This window comes from Artibeus jamaicensis, unplaced genomic scaffold (assembly GCF_021234435.1).
Source record: "Artibeus jamaicensis isolate MK-2021 breed Jamaican fruit bat unplaced genomic scaffold, CSHL_Jam_final scaffold_1964, whole genome shotgun sequence".
In the NCBI taxonomy this organism is placed as follows: domain Eukaryota; kingdom Metazoa; phylum Chordata; class Mammalia; order Chiroptera; family Phyllostomidae; genus Artibeus; species Artibeus jamaicensis.
Window position 1 is genome coordinate 22,921,518 of NW_026522030.1, and position 24,812 is coordinate 22,946,329.

Sequence of the window (24,812 nt, forward strand, 5' to 3'; positions counted from 1 at the left end):
GATATTAAAATTATATCCTTTTGAAAAATATTTATTGAATATAAATAAATGTCTTATACATTAAATATCAAGAAATATTCAGTACTGATTACAGATCAGGCTGTAATACTGAGGGAACCACGGACTTAAAACACCCACTCATGATATCAGGACATAGTGATAATGCCATTTTCATACTGGACACAGTAATGATTACTCACAAGACACAACAAAACTCATCAAAAAAGACCATCACTTTGCCAACCTATAATATCACAACAGAAAACGATTTTGAATCATAATATGAACAGTCCCAGTAAGCTCATCTGCCTTATCAATTTATCAGGTCAATTTGAGATTGTGGAGTTATACTATCATAAAATCTAAAGATTCCCATTTCCTTGATTTTATTTCAAAATATTAGTAAGGAATAAAATCATATACACCTACTAATACTTTTGCGTAAGTTAGCCTTTCATAAGAGAAAAGGAATAAAAATTTATTATAAAGAAAGCATCCCCCAAACACTGAGTCTCTTAATGGGAAAAAAAGATCACTGTAATTAACTTTTCCTTTAAAGAAAGGAAAGAAACCTTAATCTGTTATGGCAAATTTGGAAAGATAAATATTTCCTAGTCCCAGAATAAGTAATTTATTTTACACCATGTACTTGAATGATGCAAGTCTATGAAGCAGGGATCTGTGGCAATCCGAATTCATCCACCAGGACTCCATCCTGTAAAAAGGGAGCAATGTTTAGTGCCAATGTTTTTCAACTGATAAAAAAATGATTACAAATACTTAGTAGTTAAAACTCATCTCCAAGTGTTTAATCAATGAAAATCAAAATCCCACTCAGGAGATGAGAATGAGATTTTTTTATGAAAGATAAAGATGGAAGTGATGAACCTGGAAAAGAACTGGAAGAGATCAAAAGGGGTGATCATTGCAGGGTAAATGAAGAGTAAGAGAGAAAGAGAAACTTTAGTGTAAATCTAGGAAGAGGAAAATGAGGCTGGGAGTGGTAGTCCTTGCCTACAGATTTCCATTTTCACTCTGCTCTCGAAAGTGAACTTTTATAGCCTCCCAAATCCTTGAAGGAGCAGTGCCCCAACTTATAGGCAGTCATACCACTATCAATTAAGAAATTGTATCCCAAGAGCACTTTAAGTCAGGAACTTGTGACCTTCTAAATGTGGACATAACATACATGCTCCAGGGAATTAAAAATGTGGGCTATGGTACTATTAATAAAAATTTCACATGTGCTGAGAAAATGTACCCTATGCATCTAGAACCTTGAAATGGCCAGAGGTGTAGGGCAGACAGGAAGGGTATAGTAGGGGAGGATAAACGTTCACAGAAATTAGCTATAGCCCTGGCTGGTGTGGCTCAGTGGACTGAGTGCCAGCCTATGAACCAAAGGGTTGGCGGTTCGATTCCCAGTCAGGGCACATGCCTGGGTTGTGGGCCAGGTCTCCAGTATAAGGTAAGCAAGAAGTAACCACAATGATGTCTCTCTCCCTCTCTTTCTCCCTCCCCTTTCCATCTCTAAAAATAAATAAATATTTTTAAAAATCAGCTATAAAGGACCTGAGAAATTACCTACTTATCACTTTTTGCTGCCCCATTTTATAGGAAAAAACACTGATGAGATTCAGAGAGAAGACATGAATTGCTAACTTGCTCAAAGTCACATAGTGAATAAAGGCAGAGCTAAGACTGGCTCCCACCCAAACTCTGTCAACTACATTATGCACACTCAATGTGTGTGTTGGGAGATAAGGCAAACACCAAGACCGTAAATGTCCAGTGGCAACAAAAAAAAATGACACACTGTATCAGCAACTAAGATGGAGTGAAAACAATTTCATATGCAACAAAATTTTATCTACTTATAATAATGATAATCATGTCACTTTGGACAGGGCTTTTAAGTTCGCAAAGACCTTTTTTATACAGGATCTAATTTGATCTACACAACAATTATGTGAGATCATACCTGTATTTTACAGATGCAAGAAACACAAAAGTCAAAAAAAGCTAAGTGGTTTGCCAAGGTTTCGCAGTCAACTGCAGAGACTTAAACCCAGGTGTCCTGCTCCTTTTACTGTATTGAATTAGAATCTTTCTACATGAAGTTTTATACTTAAAATTGTTAATCCCTAATTTATAACATCCACCCTACAATTAACCGGTGTGGCTGAAGAGTAGAACCTTTTATACCGCTGCCAATCACGGTTCCTGCATGTGTTGCTGATGGTTTCCCTGGAAATGTCTAAAACCTATAACTGGCACTCAGTGCAAGTTCACAACAAGGTTAATTTGTAATATTATACAAACTGTCATTGTATAAAAACATTCCTGCATATCCATGACACTATTTACACAGCCTGTTCATACTCTGATGCAGGAAAACTGGGCTTTCAAGGGTACCCCAAATAATGACTAAGGCAGTCTTTCCTTGTTCTACCTTAGGAGTACCATTTAGATTCCTAGACTGGTGGTCAAGCATAAACCTTTATAATTTGCATAGGAAATATAAACAGAAAAAGCTTTCACCTTATTCTTTGTGTCAGTGGGAACACCTTCTGGAATTGCAGGTGCAGATGCTGCTTCATCCAAGTAAGAACTGTCTTCATCAGCCAGAAGCTCATCACCCAATGCATCCAACTCTGAAATTGAAATAGTCAACATTTCAAAAATATGTAAACAAAAAAACTAGCAGCTCATGTTAAGAAAGCCCAATTACTTACAATATGAATGTTTGAAAACAAAGGGTAAGGGATTATTAATTTCTATTTTCAAAATAAAAGATTAAAAAAAAACCAAAAAACAAAATAAAAGATTAGCATTATAAGCAATTTTCAAGGGAACTAATGTGGTAAAATCTATGAAAAATCAAAGTCAAAATAAAACAAACAAACAAACAAATTATTCCCTATGGATTTATAAGGCCCCAGTCTTCACAAGACAACTCTGGAGTTATCAGCTGGCCAATTCAAATTAGAAAATCCTGACAATGAATGTAAAAAATTCTCTCTCATTTATTGATGAACTTGAAAGAAGACAATGAAAGTAGGCAGAAATTGTGGTACACAGAGTGACCAATACACGAAGTCAGGCCTCTAAAAAAAATTCCAAGGTAAAATGAGTAGAAAGTGATCAGGAGGAAAGACAATAGCAGGCAGAGACTTATTAGGAGAAATTCTAGATGGAAAATAAATAAAGAAATGAGTGGGAAGGAGGTTCTAGACAAAAACAGAAAATAGAGAGAGAAATGGAGCAACAGTAATGTTACAAGGGTATCATGGGACAGAACATCCAGTGTAGTGGTTCTGCCATCTACCCAGTTACTCATGCTAGAAACTGACAAGACATCCCTGATACCTCCCTCTCCCTCCATATCCAATCAATTACTAAGTCTGTCCACTCAACCTCCTAAAATGTCTTCATCTTTTTTTTTTTTAATCCTCACCCTAGGACATGCTTATTGATTTTAGAGAGTGGGAAAGGGAGGGAGGGAGAGAGACAGGGAGAGGAACATTGATAATTGCCTCTTGTTCACACCCCAACTGGGGAAAAAACCCACAACCCAGCCATGTGCCATAACTGGGAATTGAACCTGAGACCTTTCAGTTTACAGGATGACAATCCAACCAACTGAGCCACATCAGCCAGGGCAAAATGTCTTCAATCTGTTCACTTATCTCTGTTTCTGCTACCACAACCTTAGTCTCAGACACCATCATCTCTTTTGCATGAATATTTTCTAAACAACTCTCACTGAGGCAACCCAACAACCCTTCTCATTTTTTTCCTAACTCCTAATCATCCTTTGAGTCCCATGCCTGCCCCCCACTCCCAAATACTAGGTCTGTCCAGAAGGTATCCAGTCATGTAAAGTGAAAAATAAAAACACTTATTGAAGATACAAGATACAAAAACACTGTATATAGGACCATGGTGCCTCAGTAGCTTTCAAAGTAGGCACCTGGGGACCTCACACGGTCCTCCCAGTTGTCATCAGCTGTCCCATCCTATTTTCCTGAATCTCACTGATGGTCCGAAATCTCTTCCCTTTCAAAGGTGATTTTAATTAGAAGTCACAGGACGCCAAATCTGGGCTGTAGGGGGACAAGTCACCTGGGTGATTTGATGGTTTGCCAACTCTGCATAAGACATGATGCACAAATGGGCGTGTTGTTGTGATAAAGTTGCCCAATCACCCACTGCCCATAGCTGCAGCCTTCTGATTCACCTGAATAGTTTCCGCAGAGGAATGTTCAAGCTTCATGCAAAACTCTGATGCAGCTTCATTGCTCTACTCACTCATTTTTTTAAATTTATTTTATTTAATTTTTACTTAATTATTTTTCAAGTACAGTTTTCTGTCTTTTACTCCCATCCCAGCCTAACCCCATCTACTCACTCATTTTGAATGCATCAGCCACATGCTTACTCAATGGCATCTACCACCCTCACTGACTAATACAGTGAAGTCGTCATTGTTCACGCATGTGCATTCCAGGCCACTCTCCTCGGCTGCCAGGTTACACAGATGTCACACAAACTGTTCTCATTATAGTAACAATGGCTGGACTTTTTCCACACAGACCTTGTATGTTAAGATTCCCTAATTATGTGCTTCATAGTACCCCATACTTCTCCAACCATTTGTGCTCTTGTAATTAACTACTTGAAAGAAGCAGTTACTTACCTTGCTCTAGAAGCTTCATTAATGAAGGGGTTATATATGTTTTTTCCAGTGCTGAATCCCCAGCACCTAACAGTGTCTGGCATATAGCACATGCACAGCAAGTATTTGCCAACTACTATTTCTTGAACTGCACTGCTGTTCTGAGGTAGAGGACTCCCAGTGGCAAAATGGGGAATAAAATCAAAAGGAAAAGAGCAGGTAAAGGCAGCTTTTAGACACCAAGCACTGGGTCTGCAGAGGCCGTTGCAAAGACCTTCCTTCAGAACTTGTCCCTCCCAGAATTACTGGTGGAATATGTAAATTCAATTTGGCTGCCTCACAAGCTTTCTTCCCAAAGACTGTACCATCATAAACTCTCTTTCAAGGAACCCCCACAGGAATTTTCTCTACCAATTGGGAAAAAGGTCCCAGGCAGCTGCTCCTTTCAGACTCTAAAGCTAGATATCCATTGTTTTCCCCATAACTTACCTGCTTCCAGGTCATCTTCATCTAACTCTGGGGTGCCATAACTACGACTCAGCGCTTCTTGGATTTCATTTGCATCTTCCATCATATCCTCTAGCTGGTCTTGTAAATCCTATAGAAATATATTATAAAATTTTTATTCATTTCTTACCACTGTTCTCTACCATTTGTCCCTACTTTCCTCTGAATCTTAGAAAGGAGTAATTCTTAAAAAGATAATGTACAAAAAAATGCAGCCCTGGCTGGTGTGGCTTAGTGGATTGAGTACTGGCCTGTGAACTGAAAGGTCGCCGTTCGATTCCCAGTCAGGGCACATGCCTGGGTTGAGGACCAGGTCCCTGGTTGGGGGTGTGCAAGAGGCAGTCAACTGATGCTTCTCTTTCACACTGATGTTTCTCTCCCTCTCTTCCTCCCTCCTTTCACCTCTCTCTGAAAATAAATAACTAAAATCTTTTTAAAAAATACAGAACAGCCCTGGCTGGTGTAGCTCAGTGGATTGAGCACATGCCTGTGAACCACACGACTGCGGTTCGATTCCCAGTCAGGGCACATGCCTGGGTTGCAGGCTGGTTCCCAGCAGGCCAGTTCTCAGCAGGAGACGCACGAAAGGCAACCATACATTGATGTTTCTCTCCCTCTCTCCTTCCCCCCTTCCCCTCTAAAGATAAATAAATAAAATCTAAAAAAAAAAAAAAAAAAAGCAGAACCATAGTAAATTCTCAACAACTGTTAGTTCCCTCTTTTACCCCAGTCTTTGGCTAGTGACTATTTTTAGTCAATAGCTGAATAGGGGCTCCTCCAATGGACAAGTTCAGGGAACTCCTACATGTCCCTTCTACTTAAAAGCACAAGAAAGTGAGCTTAAAGAATTATTTAAAAATCATGTCTGAAAAATTTCCCTAACAATAACTATAAATGTCACCAACCTATGTAATTCTCCTCCTGTTTTTGGTGGTAAAAATATAAACTTAAAAATAAAGAGGGACAAAACTGGTGATTTTGTATTCGAATTTAAGGTGCTTCATGGAAATCCAAAGTCTTATTGCAAGAATAAATGCCCATTATCTCCCTGTCATTACAGAAAGTTTACCTGAAACATTGTATCAAGCAACAGTCACATTATCAACATTTTTCTAGTTAATGGAGAAAGAGAAGTAATTGAGACAAGTAAATGACTCTTCTTGAGTTAGCCAAAGACTGCCTACATTTGTAAGAAAGGAAGCAGTAGCAGAAACAACCCCAAAAGAGTTAGAGAAAGAAGCTCTCCACCTGTCATGTGGACGTATTACAGGACAAGTAAAGGATAATTAGGCAGGGAAACAGACAACCATAGGAGAAGGATGGAGAGACATACACAAAACCCCCCCCAGAAAAACCAAAGTTTCTATTTTGTTACATAGCTCCAATTAAAAGACAAGGAACCCTAAAAGCAAAAAATAAAATTCAATTTCATTATATTTTATTATCAAGTAGTAGTAGACAAATAAAATAAGCACACAGATAACATTTTTCTCAGAAAAATCTCCTGGAAGATATCATTAAGCTTAATTCCTTGGAAGCAGAGACTGGTGAAGAATTAGCTGGATGGCCACAGGCAGTTAAGAAGGAATGCTGAAAAGCAGCAAGAAGGAAGAATGCTGTCACTCCTCACTCTTACAAAAGACTGAAGGACTGACACTGCCAGAGAATACCTCTGCAGAGACAGTAAAATGTTGGGTATGTAGTAAGTACCCAACCAATACTTCTTGAATTGCATGGAACTACTTTATGTCCTTTAATAGCCCCTCACTCATTTGTTCATGAACCATCACATTCTTTCTGTGGCCAGGCACTGTTCAAGGCACTGGGGATACAATAGGGAACAAAATCAAGTTCCTGCACTCATATAAAAAGAGACGTTCCACTCAAGTGGTAGACATAAAGGGCACCACTGTATTTTCAGAAAAGTCTCTTCAAGTCTGACCAGTTATCACTCCCTCCCCTGTACCTCTGCTTGCCACCTGGGCTGGACACATGAGAGGTGAGAAGAGCCGTGCTCTTAGGGCTCACCTCCCAGTCAAAATGCAATCTTAAAAGAGATGCTAATTTTAAGGACCTAATGACATTATTACAAATCTAGAGAATTACTAGAAGAGAAGACCAACCTCACACCAGGAACTGTTTTAAGTGCTCTACATATATATGCTCACTTAACATGACAATCCTAGGATAAAAGCAGCAACGTCACTACTTACAATTGAGGAAACAGACTCCAAAGTCACTGAGTTAGGAGTAACAGGAAACCGGGTGCTTATTTATCAGCGTTAATTATGTGCCAGGCATTGAGCGTGTAGATACACCAGCTCATTTATTCCATCTTCCTAACAACCATATGTGGTATTAGGAGCCCTGCAACATGGAAAGCAATACCTCTGGTACCGTGTCCCAAAGTTACTTATCAGTAAACGGTGTGCCCAAGATTCCATTCCTCTTCTCTGCCCTTCCGCTCACATACACATTCATTTGGATTCTTTGAGAAACCAGTGCACTCTTGCAGAAACCATTACACGTCTCACCTCAATCTGGTCAATTTTCACTTGCTTGTATGCTTTCTTCATCTCCTTTACTCCCAGTTTCATAGCATCAACCTAAAAAACGGTTAAGAGAAAACACAATGTCTGAAGGCACCATGCTGGTCAAACTGTCTTTTTAAAAACCATGGGAAAGAGCACAAGAACACAAAAGTAAAATAAAATCATGCAAAGAGGTGCTATGCAAGTACCGTGGTCTTGGTGTCCTTCAGTGACTGGATGGTGTAATTGGCTTGCTCCATGTTAAATGACTGTTGGGCGAGATTGTCCCGCTGCTGCTCGTACCTTTTGAGAGTCAATCGAGAATGGCAAATGTGAGCCAGACTGAGATCCTCAAGAAGAAAGTATCTCTAATACTAAATAAGAGAATTTTCTTTAAAAAAAAAAAAAGTTTTAAAATTAAATACAGGAAAACTGGCCAAAACAATCACTAAGCTAGTAATTTTCAACCTTTTTTTGTCTCATGGCACAAATAAACTAATCACTAATATTCTGCAGCACAACAAAAAATACAATTTTTGCTGATCTGACAAAAAAAAAGATACAATTTTATTTCATTCTTACCAGATAGCTATTGTGTTGGCTGTTATCTTTTTTTTAATCTGACAATCTAAGGGAAAAGAGGTCAGTGCACTGACTAAATAAACAGGTATTGCATGTTTTAAAAAATTCCTGCCTTGGCTGGTGTGGCTTGGTTGATTAGAATATTATCCTGTAAACCAAAAGGTCACAGGTTCCATTCCCGGTTGGAGCACATGCATGGGTTGCAGGTTCAGGCCCTGGTCTGGATGGGTAAGAGAGGCAACCAATAGATGTTTCTCTCTCACATTGATGTTTCTTTCCTTCTTTCCCCTTTCGCTAAAATCAATAAGCATGTCCTTGGATGAGGATAAAAGAAATTCTGTGGCACACTGGCAGAAGTCACTGCTCTAACCGAATACCATTTGATGTAGCCCTTCAGTTTTTTTCTTTTGTATATATTTTGGTTACAACACTATTTTCCATTTGACATTATAACACTTACTGCTACAAAGTCTCAGTGTTTGTATCTTTATAATGTTTTACATTATTTCCTATACTAAATTCTGGGGCAGAGGTTCTTCATGTATAAAGTGAAACTATTTTTTCAGGAGACTGAACTCCTTGAGGACATATATTTTATTAATCTTGTATCCATAATTAGGTAACTAATCTGATCTAATATGATGTCTGGAACTTAAAATATGTTTTAATAAAATAAAGTTTTATATCAAAGTATAACACTATCTCAAAGACTTACTAATTAATAATCTTTTATTTTTTCTATACTCACCCAAGGACATTTTTTCATTGCTTTTTAGAGAGAGGAAGGGAGAGAAACATCAATGTGAGAGCAACATCAACTGGTTGCCTCCCCCACACACCCAGACCCAGGATTGAACCCACAACCTAGGTAAATGCCCTGACAACAACCTTTTGGTTAACACGGATGATGTTCCAACCAAGTCAGCCACCCAGGCCAGGGACGTCATTATATTCTTTACACAGTATTTGGAAACCATCTAACTATCCAACCAGGAGAAAAATGGTCAATCATGGTGCAGGCAAATGGTGGTGGAATATTAAAAAGTATAGTTTCCAAAGAATATTTAAAAGAGCAAAGAAATGCTCATGATATAACGTTAAGTGGAAAAGGATACCTGTACACACACACCATTTATTTCCTTCTTAAAAATCATGTGCATAAAAATAAAAATCATGTGCATATACATCACGTGCTCAAGCACAGAAAAGACACTGTTAAGAACTCATTGTTTTAAAGGTGGTTATTCCCAACAGTAAGAATCTAGATAAGTTTTCTTTTCTTCTACTCATGTTAATATATTTTCCAAGTTTCCACAATGAACATGTGTTTATTTATTTATTTTAAAGATTTTGTTTATTTTCGAGAGAAGGAAGGGAAGGAGAGAGGGAAAAAACATCAATGTGTGAAAGAAACATCAATTGGTTGCCTCTTGCACATGCCCCAACTCAGGACTGGGTCTCAACCCAGGCATGTCCCTGACTGGGAAACAAACTGGTGATCTTTCACTTTGCTCAACCAACTGAGCCATGCTGGTCAGGGCTGTATTCTTTTCTTAAAAAAAAAAAAAAAATTACTAAAACTTGCAATATTACCGATTAAGGAGGCGACAGTTTGACCACACTACCACCACGTGAGGCATTACCATTTCTGTTTCCAATTTTGTCTAATCTAGGAGTAAGATGGCATCTGATGTCTTATAAAAGTCACTTCGTAAATAGAGAAAGAGACAGTATCAACATTCTTTCTGGTTCCTTAGAAATTGATCACATCTGAACTCTACAGCCCTGCAGAAGTCCCTTCAGCTGGAAGCTCACAAAGGTAAGCAACAAACATAATATTTGGCTTCTGCTCTAACACTGAGATATGGTCACCTAAAACAAATTAAGGACCCTTAAATCTCCTGGTGGGAGGAAACAAATATTCAAGATTCCCAATTTTACAAACAAAAATTAAAAAGGTACACTCTGATTAAAATAAATAATGGTAAAACCAAACCCTATAGATCTGGGCAGTCCAATACACAAGCCACCAGCGACATATGGTTAAACTTAAATTGTTAAAACTAAATAAAATTAAAGCTCCAATTCCTAGTCATACTAGCCACAATTCCAGTGCTCAACAGCCACCCACGGATAAGAGCTACTGAACTGGACTGCGTAAGTACAAACATCACTAACATAGCAAAAGTTCTGCTTAAACAGATGTTGCTGAATGCACGGGGTGGTTTGGGGGGAGCCCATCTCACTATGTATGTAAACAAAACTTGTAATTAAGTGAAGAATGCTTATAAAATCGTATAAAAACCTGAAGAATGGAAGATCATTTCTCTTTTGGTCAAACCTGTGAAAGAAAGATTATGCCTATAACTTACATCCGCTTTTGCTTTAATACCCGCAAGGCTTTTTGCTTGACCATATTCTGAGGAGAAAAAGAGATTTTAATGAAAAGAATTAGAAAACATACATATAGTGAAAGAAATCTCCCAAATCCCAAAATGTACATATCTATGTCCTCTCTTTTTCAAGGCAGCAGATATAGTAGCTCCTGGATTGTTCTTCACCTCCCCAGCCCAGTCTTTAAGCCTCAGCTCATCTCCACCTTTGCATCCCACATCTCAGTGTATGAACTGCCTGCCTTTTTCCTGGAGCATATTAGTTCCACCCCAGCTCCAACAGTGTTGATTTTTTTATATCCATTTCCCTTAGGAGATTCCCAACTCGGACATCCTGCTAACCACTCAAACTCAACATGCACAAACTCCTCAACCTTCCCTCTCCTTAGAGATTACTATCAACAGTCCTATCCATCTCTCACTTTTCTAGGTCGAGAACCTTTACATCCTCCTTTCCTTTCCTCTCTCTGTTGTCTCTTCACCAGTCATCTTGTTACTGATTTTCAGAACTCACTTTCATATTGATTCATGTCATTTTCATGGTTACCCCATGGTTCAGGCTTTCATCTCAAATCTAAATGAGCTTTTCTGCCTCTGGTCACTCTTCATTCCAAGTCATCAACTAAGATGGCCGAGAAAAGCCCCTTGTCACTTTCCTTTCTATACTGCTCCATAAATCATTTTATTTGTCTCCTTCACTGAAGAAGTTAAAGCAGATATTACTTCACAGTCAATAATAATATCAAACATTTACTGAATGTTTCTATGTACTAGACACAGTACTCTGTAGATTACATGAATTATCTCATTTAATCCTCACACTGTAATGTAGATTTATTCCCATTTAGATGGCAAAATTGAGGTTCAGTGATGCTAAGTAACTTCCCTAGCTCAAATAGTTAATAAATTATAAAGATGGAAGCAAAGAAGGTACATATCCACAGTCCATGCACTTTAATACAGTACTCTTATGTTTCTACCCAACAGAAAGGGACAATAAGAAACTAAGTGACTTTATCAAGGCATAGCTAGTAGGTAGTGAAGGTGTTAATAGAACACTGGTCTCCAGGCCCTAGCTAGGTACAGTTCAGTTGGTTAGGGTGTCATCCCAAAACACCAAGGTTGTGGGTTCAGTCCTTGGTCAGGGTACATACAAACATCAACTAATGAATGAATAAATAAATAAATAGAACAACAAATTGATGTTTCTCTTTCTTCCCCTTTCTAAAAAATTTTTTTTAATTAATTATAAATAAATATATAGAACACTGGTCTCCAGATGCCTAATTTAGCACTCTTTTTCCCAGTATGCCACTCCTTGATCAGGCTATTACACCTATCTACTAACATGACCAGCCTGGCAACTCATTATTCCTGAACATTGCCCTTCTCTCCAGATTGCCACTTTCTCAATAAAATATGCTAATTCCCACATACATGCTTTTGGACATGTGATCAGTGTCTTCTCTCTAAAAGGTCAAACCACAGTCTCCTTCTCTTATCTGGCTGCAAACTCTCTTCCCTGAAGGATACACCCTCATGTAGGTTTTCTCCTTACCAGACAGTGCTGCCTTCTATACCAGCCCCTACTCCCACAGGTGCTGAAGTCAGGCTGTCACAGCAGCTGCTGACTACTTACCTTTGCAGGACCCTCTCTCATCTTCTTGATCTGATCCTTGTACTTCACTAGTTCAGCATCCAGTCGAGAAATCTTCTTGTCAATGGATTCTGCTCTGCTGTCCACCTGGTGGGGGGGGGGGAATCAAAAGCAGTTGTAGCTATATACTTACATAAGGGGCAGCAAAGGGAAAAATATGGAGGAAGAAAAATGAAAAGGATTACATGGTGAAGGGTAGAAAACTGTGATTCCCAAGGCGGGTGGGATTCCTACAGAAACATTGGGGGACCCCCCCCCCGATTCTGATATTCCAGGATCTCCTTCAAGTACTTTTGGGCAGAAAAATAATTTGAGACTCACTAGGCTAAGCTGCAATTTCTCTGGAATCAGAAACCTGTCAGGCTGGGGACGCAACCAGGAGGTATGTGAAACGAGTAAGTGTCCAGTGGACCCTGGGTAGGGCTGTAGATCTAATGCTGGTGGCTTAATGTGGAGCACCAGGGTTGTGAATTCTGTTACTGAGATTCAGGGTCCGGACACAGATTTGTTAGCCTAGGATATCAAGCCTAGGATATCAAGCCTAAATTAATTTAGGACCCTAGGATATGGGTCCTAAAGTGAGAGAAGGAGGAGGGATGAAAGAGGGGTAAGGGGTCGGGCTGGGCGAAGTGGAAACAATGTATGGGCCTACGGCTAGCTAGTTTAAAGGGATAAGGAAAGAGCAAGTGGGCGCGGCAGTGGACATCAGAAGGGGTCGGGGGCCAGTTAGGGAAGGCAGTGATGGGTCAGGGGTCTCCGGTTTGTGGCGTCAGGAATGACCTGAGTAGCAGGAACGAAGGTGGAGTGAAAAGGACCGGGGTGTAATGGGCCCGGGCCCAGGACCAGGAATAGAGTAGAGGAGTAGGAGCCGGGAGCTGGGGTAGTAGGTGGGATGAGGAGTTTCAGAGGCTCCTAGCCTAAATAAGTGGTTAAGCGCGCACCGTGCCAATGCAGTCAGTCAGGCTGGGCGGCGGAGCCTTGGGTTTCGCTTTCCCGAAGATTCGGTTCATCTTGACCGGCCGCGAAGAAAATCCAAACACTGGAGCGAAGACCACAAACGGAAGTAGAGAACCTCCACCTCCGCCTTGACTTCCGGCTCCCAGTGCGCAAACGCACTGTGCTTACTGGAGTTTCCCGATCCTTTCTCCGGGTTTTCAACACGGCTGTCCAGGGAAGGAAAGCTCCAGGAGGTTGGTGGTGTTAGATAGAGAGTCAGCGTGGGGTGTGGCCACGCTCGTTGGTAGGGAGGCGTGGCTTCAAATCAGCAAGGCGGGGCCTCATCTGAGTGGGTGGGACCCGGGGGCGGCTTCCCCGGTATTGGGCGGGGTAGAAGCCGGGGTGGAATCCGAGGGGCGTGGCCGGTAGGCCGGAGCAGGGGGAGACCGGGAAGTAACGCCGCGGGTTTGCCGGGAAGGGTACTCAGCTCCCACCGCTGGGTGAGCAACAAGTGCGGGTCTGGCGGAGCGTGGAGGCGCGCGGAGACCGAGAGGCGACCGGGAGCGGCTGGGCCCCCGGCGGCGCGGCCCTCGGCAGGGCCGAGAGTCGCGTCAGTCGGTGCCCCCGGCCGAGCGCGGTCCGCCTCCCTTTCAGCGGCCTTCCGTCCGGAGTGCGGCCAGGGGGCATGTCAGATCCACCAGGGGCGCCGCCGCCGGCGCTCGCAGGCCGCGGGTGAAGAAAAAAGTGCGACTTCACCCGGCCCAGAGCGAAGAGGCGGCCGGAAGCGAAGAGGTAGTCGGGAGCGAAGAGGTAGTCCGGAGCGAAGAGGTGGTCCAGAGCGAAGAGGTGGCCCCAAGCGAAGAGGTGGTCGGGAGCGAAGAGGTGACCGAGAGCAAAGAGGTGGCCCAGAGTGAGGAAATGGCGACAGCTGGACTCAGCATGACCGTCACCCACAGTGAGCACGGGTGTCCGGGTTGGTTCCGTGCCGCGAAAGTCTGGCAGGGTCTAGCGGTTTGGCACGTGTTCTCTGGAAGCGCTTGTCCAAGTGTTTGTCCTGGCGTCCGGAAGTGTGGGTTCTTGTTCGTGTCCGCGGAACGGGTTTTTTGTGGGTCTCTGTCAGCACACCTTTCTCTGTGGCTGCAGTATTTTGTTTCAGGTCATTTATTTGCTCTTCGATGTCGTACTTCACGTCGTAGTCCTGGTTGTGTATGTAAACCTGTGCCTGCACAGTTACTGTGGGTCTTTGTGTCAGGCTTGTATTGGCCCATGCGTATGACTGCTGTGTGTCCGGACATCTATGTGGATGTCGAGTCAGAACCCATGTACACTGTTTGAGTGAGCTGTGGGTCCAAGCATGCACCCTGGGCACACTTTGGCTCTGCCTGCTGTAGGAGTTCACACAGACCAAAATGATGGCAATTCAACGGAGGGCTGAGCCCATGAGGTTTCCTCAGGACCAATAGTGGGAAACCCCAGGGCCTCAGAATCTGGAGATTTTAGATCCTGCAATTTTAAGTGACCTTGGGATGTCTCCTTGGTAGGCATCTGGTTTGTTCTCTGTCAATTAGAGTTGTTAACATCTGTCCCATTAACCTCACGGCTGTTGAGCAGGCTCAAGACTTCACCTAATACATGGTAAACAGGCTACCTCCTTACTACCCACCTGGAAAAGAATTGGCACCTCTGCTCCAAAAAAGAAATTTTTTGCTCTTTTGAGTTTATTCACTCGTTTGCCTATTTACCGATCACCAACTGTGTATGTGCCCAGATGTGCCCAGTGGGAGAGACCTGGAGGGAAAAAACAGTCCTTTGCCCATTATAGCAAAGGATACAAAGGTCAGTACAGTACAGAATAGAGGGCAGTCAGGCCACAGAGGCAGATGGCTTGTGATTAAAAGGGTGGACTTTAGACCTGGCTGGTGTAGCTCAGTGGATTGAGCGCAGGCCTGCAAACCAGAGGATCGCTGTACAATTCCCAGTCAGGGTACATGCCTGGGTTGCAGGCCAATTCCCAGCAGGGGACACGCAAGTGGCAACCGTGCATTGATGTTTCTTTTCCTCTCTCCCTCCCTTCCCCTCTAAAGATAAATAAATAAAATCTTTGGGAAAAAAAGGGTGGACTTTAGAATCAGATCCGTGGTCAAGTTATGACTCCACAGTTGGGTCTCCACAGACAGGTCTTGACTGAACTCACAGTTTGCTTATCTGTGAAATGGGCAATAATAGATAGAACCTACTTCATAGAGTTGTTCTGACAATTAAATAAGGTAATGCATAAAATGAGCCTGGTTAGCCTCTTGTGCATGTTAAGTGCTTAAATGTTAGCTGATATTACTGATGTTGTTAATTATAATAGAGGAAACAAAAATCCTTAAGCTGGGCAAATGGGGTCAGGGGCTGTTTGGAGTAGGTTGCATAAGAACTGGACCTTGAGGGCTGAAGGCTCTGTACTTATATATAATAAAGTGTCAGCTTACATTGGTTTATGTGGAAGAGTTTTCTTAGTTAAATGCTTTTCTCTCTCCCCAGGCAATGAGAAGTATGACCTACATGTTACCCCGCAGCAAGGCTGTAGTGAACCAACTGTCCAAGACCTGGCCCAGGTTGTTGAAGAGGCCACTGGGGTCCCACTGCCTTTTCAGAAACTCATCTTTAAGGGTAGGCATTTCTCTTCCAGCTTTAAGCCCTTATGACTAAAGGAACTGAGTAACTCTCAGTTCTCAAAATTGGATAATTCTTGTTTGCTGTTCATTTATTTATTTCTTCAGCAAATATTTATTGAGGACTTACTGTGTACTGGATACTGTCAAACATTTGGGCAGGTATTAGAGTTGAATCCACAAGAGGGTGGCAGAATCTTACCTTTTTTTTTTCTTAAAGCAAATACCCTTGTCTCGTTCTTAATTTTAGGGGAAAGGTGTTCAATCTTTTCTTAAGATTTTATTTATTTTTAGAGAGGGGAAGGAAGGGAGAAAGAGAGGTTAAGAAATATCAATGTGTGAGAGAGACAGTCAATCACAATCAATCAATTGCCTCTCATATGCCCCCAGTTTGAGACCTGGCCTGCAACTCAGGCAGGTGCCTGGAAAGGGAATCAAACCAGCGACCTTTCAGTTCGCAGGCAAGTGCTCAATTCACTGAGGCACACTGGCCAGGGCAAACACAGTAATTTTCAGTGCAACCTTATTCATAATAGTAAGAAACTGGGAAGAGCCAAAAATTAAGGAATGGGGCCAGATAAACTGTACATTAGAACAATAGAAGACTTCATAGAGCAGAAATCTTACATTTGTGATGAAGCACAGTCTACCCTGGCTGAGTTAGATCCTCTTCCCATTGTACATTCACTACCACTTTGGCATAACTTATATTGAAATTACTATTAAAATAATTGTTTTCAGAGTTGCTCAGTATCTGATTTTTCTGTTAGAATAACAAACTCTGTGTGGGTAGAGATACTACTGTGTGTCCAGTGCTTCGTATAGTGCTGACATAGAGGGTGATGGATGAACAAACTTACCAGGAGCCTAGCTGTGAAGGCCCACTGGGTGATGCCAGTTTCTGCCAGGACCTGTCCCCTCCATACTCCCATGTTTGTCTTTCCATTCCATGGGAACCCATTATTTTGGTATCTGGTGGGGCCAGATTTGTCTCATTTAGTGCCCATCATAAAGTACTTAGTGATGGCCTGGCTGGTGTAGCTCAGTGGATTGAGTGCGGGCCTGCGAACCAGACAGTCGCGGTTCAATTCCCAGTCAGGGCACATACTAGGGTTGCAAGCCGGTTCCCTGCAGGCCAGTTCCCAGCAGGGGACGCACGAAAGGCAACCATACATTGATGCTTCTCTCCCTCTCTCCTTCCCTTCCCCTCTAAAGATAAATAAAATTAAAAAAAAAATTAGTGATGGAAAGCATTTTTATTTATACTTCACAGTGTAACTCCTTGTTTTGGGTGGGGGTGGGGGGTTGTGCTTTTTTTTTATTTTAAAAAGGTTTTATTTAAAATTATAAAAGCACATTTCAAAATAGAGAAAACACAAAAAGAAAATGTTCTCCTGGATAAAACCCCTCATAACATTTCAGTGTATTTCTGTTCAGCTTTTTAGTTTGTTCTGGCATCTGGAAGTGCAGCTTCTTGTTTGTGGGCTTTTGTTGTTGTTTTTTTAATCCTCATGTGAGGACTTTTTTTTTTTTTTCAGTTCTTTTAGAGAGGAAGGGAGAGAGGGAAAGAGAGAAACAACAATGCAAGAGAGAAGCATCAGTTGGTTGTCTCCTATACACGCCCAAACTGGGGATTGGCACCCCGACTGGGGATTGAACCCACAACATAGGTATGTGCCCTGAGTGGGAGTCAAACCTGCAACCTTTTGGTTACAGGATGACACTAGAACTGACTGAGCCACACCAGCTAGGGCAGTGGTTTCTGGGGTTGTGTTGTTGTCGTTTAATTTGTTTTTAGTTGACAAAACTACGGTCATATTGATTATACAGTTTTTATAACCTTTTTTCCAGTAAACAGTGGGTCATCAATGTTTAGAGTAGCCTTGAAGTTTGCTGAAAAAATGAACTTTAATGCCTACAAAGTCTTCTGTTGTTCTGAAGTATAATTTATCAGGCCCCTACTCCTGAATTTTTGGCTCTTTCCAGTTTGTTATTGTAATGAATAAGGTCACACTGAAAATTATGTGTTTGCACTGGCCAGTATGGCTCGTAGATTGAGCGCTGGTCTGCAGATTGGAAGGTCACCAGTTCAGTTCCCTGTCAGGCCATGGGCCTGGGTTGCAGGCCGGGTCCCCAGTTGGTGGCCTGTAGGGAGCAACAGATGGGTATGTCTCTTATTTCTCTCACACATTGATGTTTCTCTCCCTCTCTTTCCCCCTCCCTTCCCCCCTTTCTGAAAATAAGTAAACAAATATTTTTTTAAACAAAGAAAATTATTATATATAACAGTTATTTTGCAGGCACATGTTCTGCTATTTGTTTAGGAGAATAGCTGAAGTGAAATTACTGAGTCAAGACCCTTCTAAAAGCCTTACACCAAGTTATCATCTTCTCATTAGTGAAAACACTTGTCTGTCTCTTTCCTGAAATCTGTTTTCAGTGTTGTACAATTGTTACAACTTGGCATAACTTTCTTCTCTTCAGGAAAATCTCTGAAGGAAATGGAGACACCTTTGTCTGCACTTGGACTACAAAATGGTTGCCGGGTCATGTTAATTGGGAAAAAGGTAAATTGCTTTTTCCACCAGAATACAACCGAATCAAATGACCGAGGTCTTTTCTGCATATTTCTGTGTAGAAGGCAAAATTGGGGACCCAGATTCTGCATTGGAGAAGCACTCTGAACAAATGTAGTCTCCACTGGTTTGGTGGGGCCACCAGTTTTGTTGTTCTTATGCCCTCTGGCTTCTGTCGGTGTGGGCTCTTGCTCTGCAGTTAGGCACAGTTGTGCCTCAGTAGCACAGTTTTTGCGTTGGTGGTGGAGTCTCAGTGTGGTTAAAAGGTGCCTAAGACAGGCCTTACTCATTTGGAGGGGATTTGCAAGAGAACATTTTGTTAAAATTAATCTGTAGATTTAAAAAGTAAATATAGGTTTTAGGCTCTCTCCCTTTAACCACCTTTTTTCTAAAGTTTCCCACAAGGGAAAAAAACTCTCTGGCTGGAAAGAAAGGTTTAGACTAAAGAATTAAGGGAGAAAAAGAGCCAATTGGTGACAGGTGAGGACAATAGCCTCGTGGGTGATGAGAGAGGGCCTGGCCAGTCCTGCATTGTGACCCAATGGAATTGTTGGTTACATGAAGTCCCCTTACTTTGAGTGAGGTGGCTGACCCAGAGTGGGAAGAGGGTGAGATTAGCAAAGTAGAGGCAAAGAAAATGTAGTCCGGACTTGGAACTTCTAGGAGATTGGCTCTCTGAATTTAGCCACAAAAAAGAATGCGAATAATTTGGAATAGTAAAAAGCAGGAAGATGCTGGCCCTGACTATCAATTGTTTAGGTAAGAGAAGGGTAAATAGTCTAGATTTCTTGCTCAAGGGTCAGAGAGAATAGTGATGGGCAATGGTGGAACCCAAATGTTGAGGTTGAAGAAGCTGTAGGACCCCTGTTAGGAGCTGTCCTGGCGTATGTAGAGCCAAATCTGACTCCAGTCTCAGCTCTGTTTCTTTTTGGCTCTATGACCTTAGGTTATAATAACCTCAATTTCACCATCAAAGCACCTACCTACCTCATTGGGTTTTGGTAAGGCTTAAAACAGTAACACTGGTAAAGTGCTCAGGATAGTGCCTGGCATAGAGGGAATGCTCAGTAAAAGTATTCATTATTGTCATGTTGGTGGATGGCATTTTGGAATTCTATGTAAAGGAATAGTAGAATTCCATCTACCTAGCCATTCTGGACTCTTCACAGGTCAGGTGTTATTCACCCTCCAGGGATCAGACTGGCTGTTGATGATCAACCCCAGGCTGAGGTTGAGCCTGGCTCCATTCTCTGAATCCAAGTTGTCAGGGTCTTGCCCAAAAACTTACCTAATACCTATTCTCTAGTCTGGAGTCTTTGTACATACCCTCTCTCTAGTCTAGTCTTTGTAGATAGAAAACCTAATATGTATCCCATCACTTGTTTTCCAGGAAGCAACAGAGTTAAGACTTTTGTTTTGGTGAGTGGTTTAGCCCGTTTGTGGCCAGACGTTTTTTTTTTTTCCTGACAGAGGATACTCTTCTTAAACATTCTGTTTTTTAAAAAGATTTTTTAAATTTATTTTTAGAGAGAGGGGGAGGGAGAGAGGAAAGAGGGAGGAAAGAAACATTGATATGTGAGAGGAACATCAAACAGTTGCCTCTTTCAGGTCCCTAATTGGGAACCGAACTCACAACCCAGGCATGTGCCTTGACCAGGAATCCAACCAGCAACCTTTTACCTTGTAGGATGATGCCCAACAAACTGAGCTACACTGGACAGGGCTGTGTTTTATTTGTTTGTTTGTTTTATTCTTAAACATTTTAGAACAGTCCAGAGGAAGAAGTTGAACTAAAGAAGTTGAAAGATTTGGAGAAGTCTGTGGAGAAGATAGCTAACCAACTGGAAGAGTTGAATAAAGAGCTTAGTGGAATCCAGCAGGTAACTCTTGGTGGACTTTGACTATTTATCTTCTCTAAGAAATTTGTGGAGATACAAATGTATGTTACAAGGGCAGGCTCTGTAGTCAGACTCTTTGGGTTCAGATCCTGGCTCTACCCTTTCTCTCACTGTGTGGGCAACTCTACCTTTGACTCAAGTTCCTCATCTATAAAAAGGAAAGAAGTTGATTCCTCCCTTTTAGGGTTGTCGTGATGATTAAATAATGTAGTTTGAGCCTGAGACATGCTAAGTGCTTTGTAAGTGTTATCACTGTTCTTTCCAAACCCCAGCCAGCATCCATTTGTGCGTCTGGGAGAGCACCCGCTGTGCCAGGATCACGTGTTGTATGAAATAGAATAGGTAACTTCTCTCCAAGTAGTCCAGCAGTTTTCAACCAGTGTGCCACAAGAATTTTTAAAACATGCAATGTCTGACTGTTTAGTCAGGGGCACTGACATCTTTTTCCTTAGCTTATCCAATAAAAAATGGCAACAGCTAACACAACAATAGCTGTCAGGTGTGAATAAATCAACATTATACGTATTTTTTGGTCAGATTAACAAAAAATAAATTTCTTGGTGTATACTACAGAATTTCATTTTGTTTTTCATCTTCATTTATTTATTTATTTAACAGCAGGGAAGGGAGGAAGAAAGAGGGGGAGAGAAATATTGATTGGTTGCCCCTCTCACATGCCTGACCAGGGACCAAACCCAAAACCTAGGCATGTGTCCCAACCAGGGATTGCACCGGTGGCTCTTTGCTTTGCAGGACAATGCCCAACCAACTGAGCCACACCGGTCAGGGCCAGAATTATAGTGATTAGTTTATGTGTGCCATGATGTAAAAAAGGTTGAAAATTGCTGGTCTAGGCTGATATAGTATGTTTAGCAAAGCAAAGAACATTTTGGACCTTCATAGAAGGTCCAACTTGACTGGATCTTAGAGGAGTAGTCATCCAATTCAATTTTTCTTTTAAAAAAAATTATTTATTTACTTTTAGAGGGGGGAAGGGAAGGAGAAAGAGAGGGAGAGAAACATCAATGTGTGGTTGCCTCTCACACCCCCCCTACTGAGGACCTGGCCCACAACCCAGTCATGTGCTCTGACAGGGAATTGAACTAGCAACACTTTGGTTCCCAGGCTTGCTCTCAATCCACTGAGCCACACCAGCCAGGGCCAATTTCTTATATTAGAGATGGAGTACTGAAACCAGTAAGGATTAGAAACAGTCCCAAACCATTTGTCTTTGGCATCATTTTATAACTTTAATGGATGCATGCTTGTGTTTTAATTACAAAAGTTATACATGCTGATTGTATGTAATGCTTAAGTAAGTATATGGGCATTAATACAGAAAATAAAAATTACCTGTAGTGCCCCAGCTCAAAGACAGCCAATATTAAAACCTGGAATCTATTTTTCTGTCTTTAAAAAAAATTGGTATGCTGTTACGCACACTTTGTAAATTGTTCATTAAAAATAATCATACTTTTCAAAACTTGCATAACATTCATTACATGTGAATGTAGCATGGTTTATTACCTAACCAATTCTCTGTTGTTCATCACTTAATGTTCTTTTACCATTTGGGGTAATGCTTCTTTGAAATCCTTAGATATAGATCTTTTTTGACTATTTCTGATTTTTTTTTTGTAGAATAAATTCTTTGAGTTGGCATTTCTGGCTAATGTGTACTACATGTTGTCATATTTGCATCCGTAACTGTCAGCTTTGATAAACACCCCCAGAGATCCCTGCTGTCACTAGCTAACTGGTCATTTGACCAAGTAATGTGAATAAACAGCCAGACCATTTAATAAAAATAATGTAAGTGCTGCCGTTTGTTAGCACATGTCTGTGTCAGGAATTATATTAAGGGTCTGCGTATATTCCCCTTAGTCCCCACAGTAACCCTATGGGGTGTGGCTATCATAATCTTCATTTTCAAAATGAGGATACTGAGGCACAAATAGGTTAAGTAACTTACTGAAGGTCACAACCCAATAAATGGCAGCAGAATTCAAGTCCAGGGCTATCAAACTCTAAACCCTGTGCTCTTACCATGTCTGCCTCCTGTAGGTATGTATACTCTTCTGGCTTCACCAGAGCTGGGGCTCAGGAGACATTCACAGGTTATTACAGAGGGGCCTATTACAGTGCTTGGGGGGACCCAGGGCCAGTTTTTCTCAAGAGATGAAGTTGTAGGTCTGAGGTCTGGCCCAGCCTGTTGTGGGGAACGTGGATTCAGGGTGCGGCTGCTCCATCAGTGCCTCAGCTTGGAGTTTTCCATTGGCCTCAAGGAACCCTTGCAAGAGTACATTATTTCTCCACAGGGCTTTCTGGCCACGGATTTGCAAGCTGAAGCTCTCTGCAAACTCAATAAGAGAGTAAAAGCCACAATCGAGCAGTTTATGAAGATCTTGGAGGAGATTGACACACTGGTGAGTAAATATTTACCTGAGAAAAACGAGTTTCCTTTGACTATGTTTTAGTCAGTTTTACTCTTTTGGTAACACAGCCTTACTGTCTGAGGATATGGAGCTCCTGCTATGTGCCAGACACAGCTAGGTTCGGGGTGAACGCATAGAAGGATAAGACAGTTCCTGATTTCTAGGCACCTACATCCCACCAACACAGGGCTTTTGTCATTTTTATTAATGTGTGCTAGTAGCACCCAGTCCTCGTGAAGCCGGGCTCCAAATGGTCCATGGTCTCTTGGTCAGAGAAACACAGGCTTCACTTTCTGATACATTACTGATACTCCACTTAGCTCATTACCTGTACAGAATTCAATCAGACCCAGTTCTTGGGAGGCTGTTGGGAATCATTGATGCCATGTTCCCTTTTACAGATACTGATGATAATGATATTTCTGGCCTGATTCCTCATTCTTTTTTTTTTTTTTTTTTTTTTAGACAGAGGGGAAGGGAGTAGAAAAAGAGAGGGAAAGAAACATTGATGTGTAGTTGCCTCTCATGTGCCCCCTACTGGGGACCTGGCCCACAACCCAGGCATGTGTCCTGACTGGGCATCAAACTGGTGACCCTTTGGTTTGCAGGCTGGTGCTCAATCCATTGAGTCACACCAGCCAGGGCTGATGCCTCATTCTTGAGGGTGAGCTATTCTGCTTGGGATTCGGTATGGGGGTTGAGGAAGGTTGTAAAGAAGATGCAGAAGGTGCTTTTCCCTGCCACAGTGAACTCATGGTATGGCCACAACATTGTATCCATACATAGGAAACAGTGAAAGAGCAAAGTCTATGTTAAAGATCAGTTTCTATGGCCCAGGCGCTGAGAACAAAGGGAGCTTTTATAAGGCCAAGAGCCATGGAAGGGTGGTGGAGGATATAGGCTCAGAGAAATGATTCCTGAGAATGTGTGTCTCATTCACACTGGTGACCTATGACCTATTGTATTTGGTGTACTCTGGGTATTTCTGGTGTGTTCTTATGTCATTTTCAAAGATAATTATTTATGTGTCAACTTATTCTTCCATAGATTCTGCCAGAAAATTTCAAAGACAGTAGACTGAAAAGGAAGGGTTTGGTGAAAAGGGTTCAGGTGAGTTCTGTGGTAGAGCATTACAAAGGGTAAAATGTTGGTGACTGTGTTGATCTGTTCAAAGAAGGGTATAGAAGTGTGTGCGGCTTTTTTTGTTGTTGTTGTTGTTACTCAGCCTTCAACACAAACCCAGAATATTAGAATTTAAACTAATTGGGAAGGAAGATCACTGGAAAGCAGATGGGGTGGACACATTCATATGTACAGTGCCTCCTGAAATGGTATAGTTGCAGCATCAAGACTTCTGTTGTCACCACCCTTTTGGGGGTTATGGGCCTTGGTCAGAAACCCTGGTCCTATGCATCCCTCCTCCTCCTGTCCTTACTTTGGAGCCCAGGCCGTCCCTGCACAGCCTGTTTTATCATGAGTCAGTCACCCGTAGGTTTCCCAGAATGGTTGAGCAGAGCCTTGGGGTTGGCTAGCTCTGGGTGGACCCTCACTGTCATGCGTGGATCTTTCAGGCATTCCTAGCTGAGTGTGACACAGTGGAGCAGAACATCTGCCAGGAGACGGAGCGGCTGCAATCCACAAACTTGGCCCTGGCCAAGTGAGGTGAGGCAGAGAGAGGCCGTTCTACCTTGAAGACAGTTTCACCAGCTCTGCCCCGTCTGGAACAGAAATTACCTGATTTCTCCAGGGTTGCTGGGGTCCATTTGCCAGTTGCCAGTTTTCCTTCTCCTACATCTGTTCTCAAAGAACAAGTATTGTCTTTACAATCCTAAGTAGAGCTCTTGTCTGTTTTCCCATTTTGTCTCTGTGTGGCTGTGCTGGCCACCAGCTCACCTTGTCTGGGGAGGGCCCAAGTCTTCCAGGTCTTTTGACCTTTGGGTGCTTTCATTTGTCCTGGGG

General features: G+C 42.0%; 2 protein-coding genes across 2 annotated transcripts; one reads left to right on the forward strand and one right to left on the reverse strand.

Moving 5' to 3' along the window:
* On the reverse strand, nt 1–13,791 carry CHMP5 (charged multivesicular body protein 5). Its single transcript, XM_037151601.2, has 8 exons — nt 13,290–13,791; nt 12,331–12,435; nt 10,671–10,717; nt 7,926–8,019; nt 7,720–7,791; nt 5,168–5,276; nt 2,542–2,654; nt 1–715 (listed from the first exon to the last, which is right to left on the reverse strand). Exons 1-8 carry the CDS (start codon nt 13,356–13,358, stop codon nt 665–667), a joined length of 660 nt encoding a protein of 219 aa, XP_037007496.1. The 5' UTR covers nt 13,359–13,791; the 3' UTR covers nt 1–664.
* Nucleotides 13,789–24,685, forward strand: BAG1 (BAG cochaperone 1; the record flags this gene model as incomplete). Its single annotated transcript, XM_037151657.2, has 7 exons — nt 13,789–14,239; nt 15,814–15,942; nt 18,429–18,511; nt 20,287–20,400; nt 22,737–22,844; nt 23,901–23,963; nt 24,425–24,685. Coding segments are annotated over 7 exons (1,038 nt in total), but the record flags the coding sequence as incomplete, so codon positions are not given.
* Nucleotides 24,686–24,812: the final 127 nt, after the last annotated feature.

Coding starts and splice junctions, on each gene's coding strand:
- CHMP5 (XM_037151601.2), bottom strand. CDS start 13,358: ATGAACCGAATCTTCGGGAAAGCGAAACCCAAGGCTCCGCCGCCCAGC. Junction 8,020..10,670: donor GTATTAAAGCAAAAGCGGAT/GTAAGTTATAGG, acceptor GACTCTCAAAAG/GTACGAGCAGCAGCGGGACA. Junction 2,655..5,167: donor TGAAGATGACCTGGAAGCAG/GTAAGTTATGGG, acceptor TTTCAATTTCAG/AGTTGGATGCATTGGGTGAT.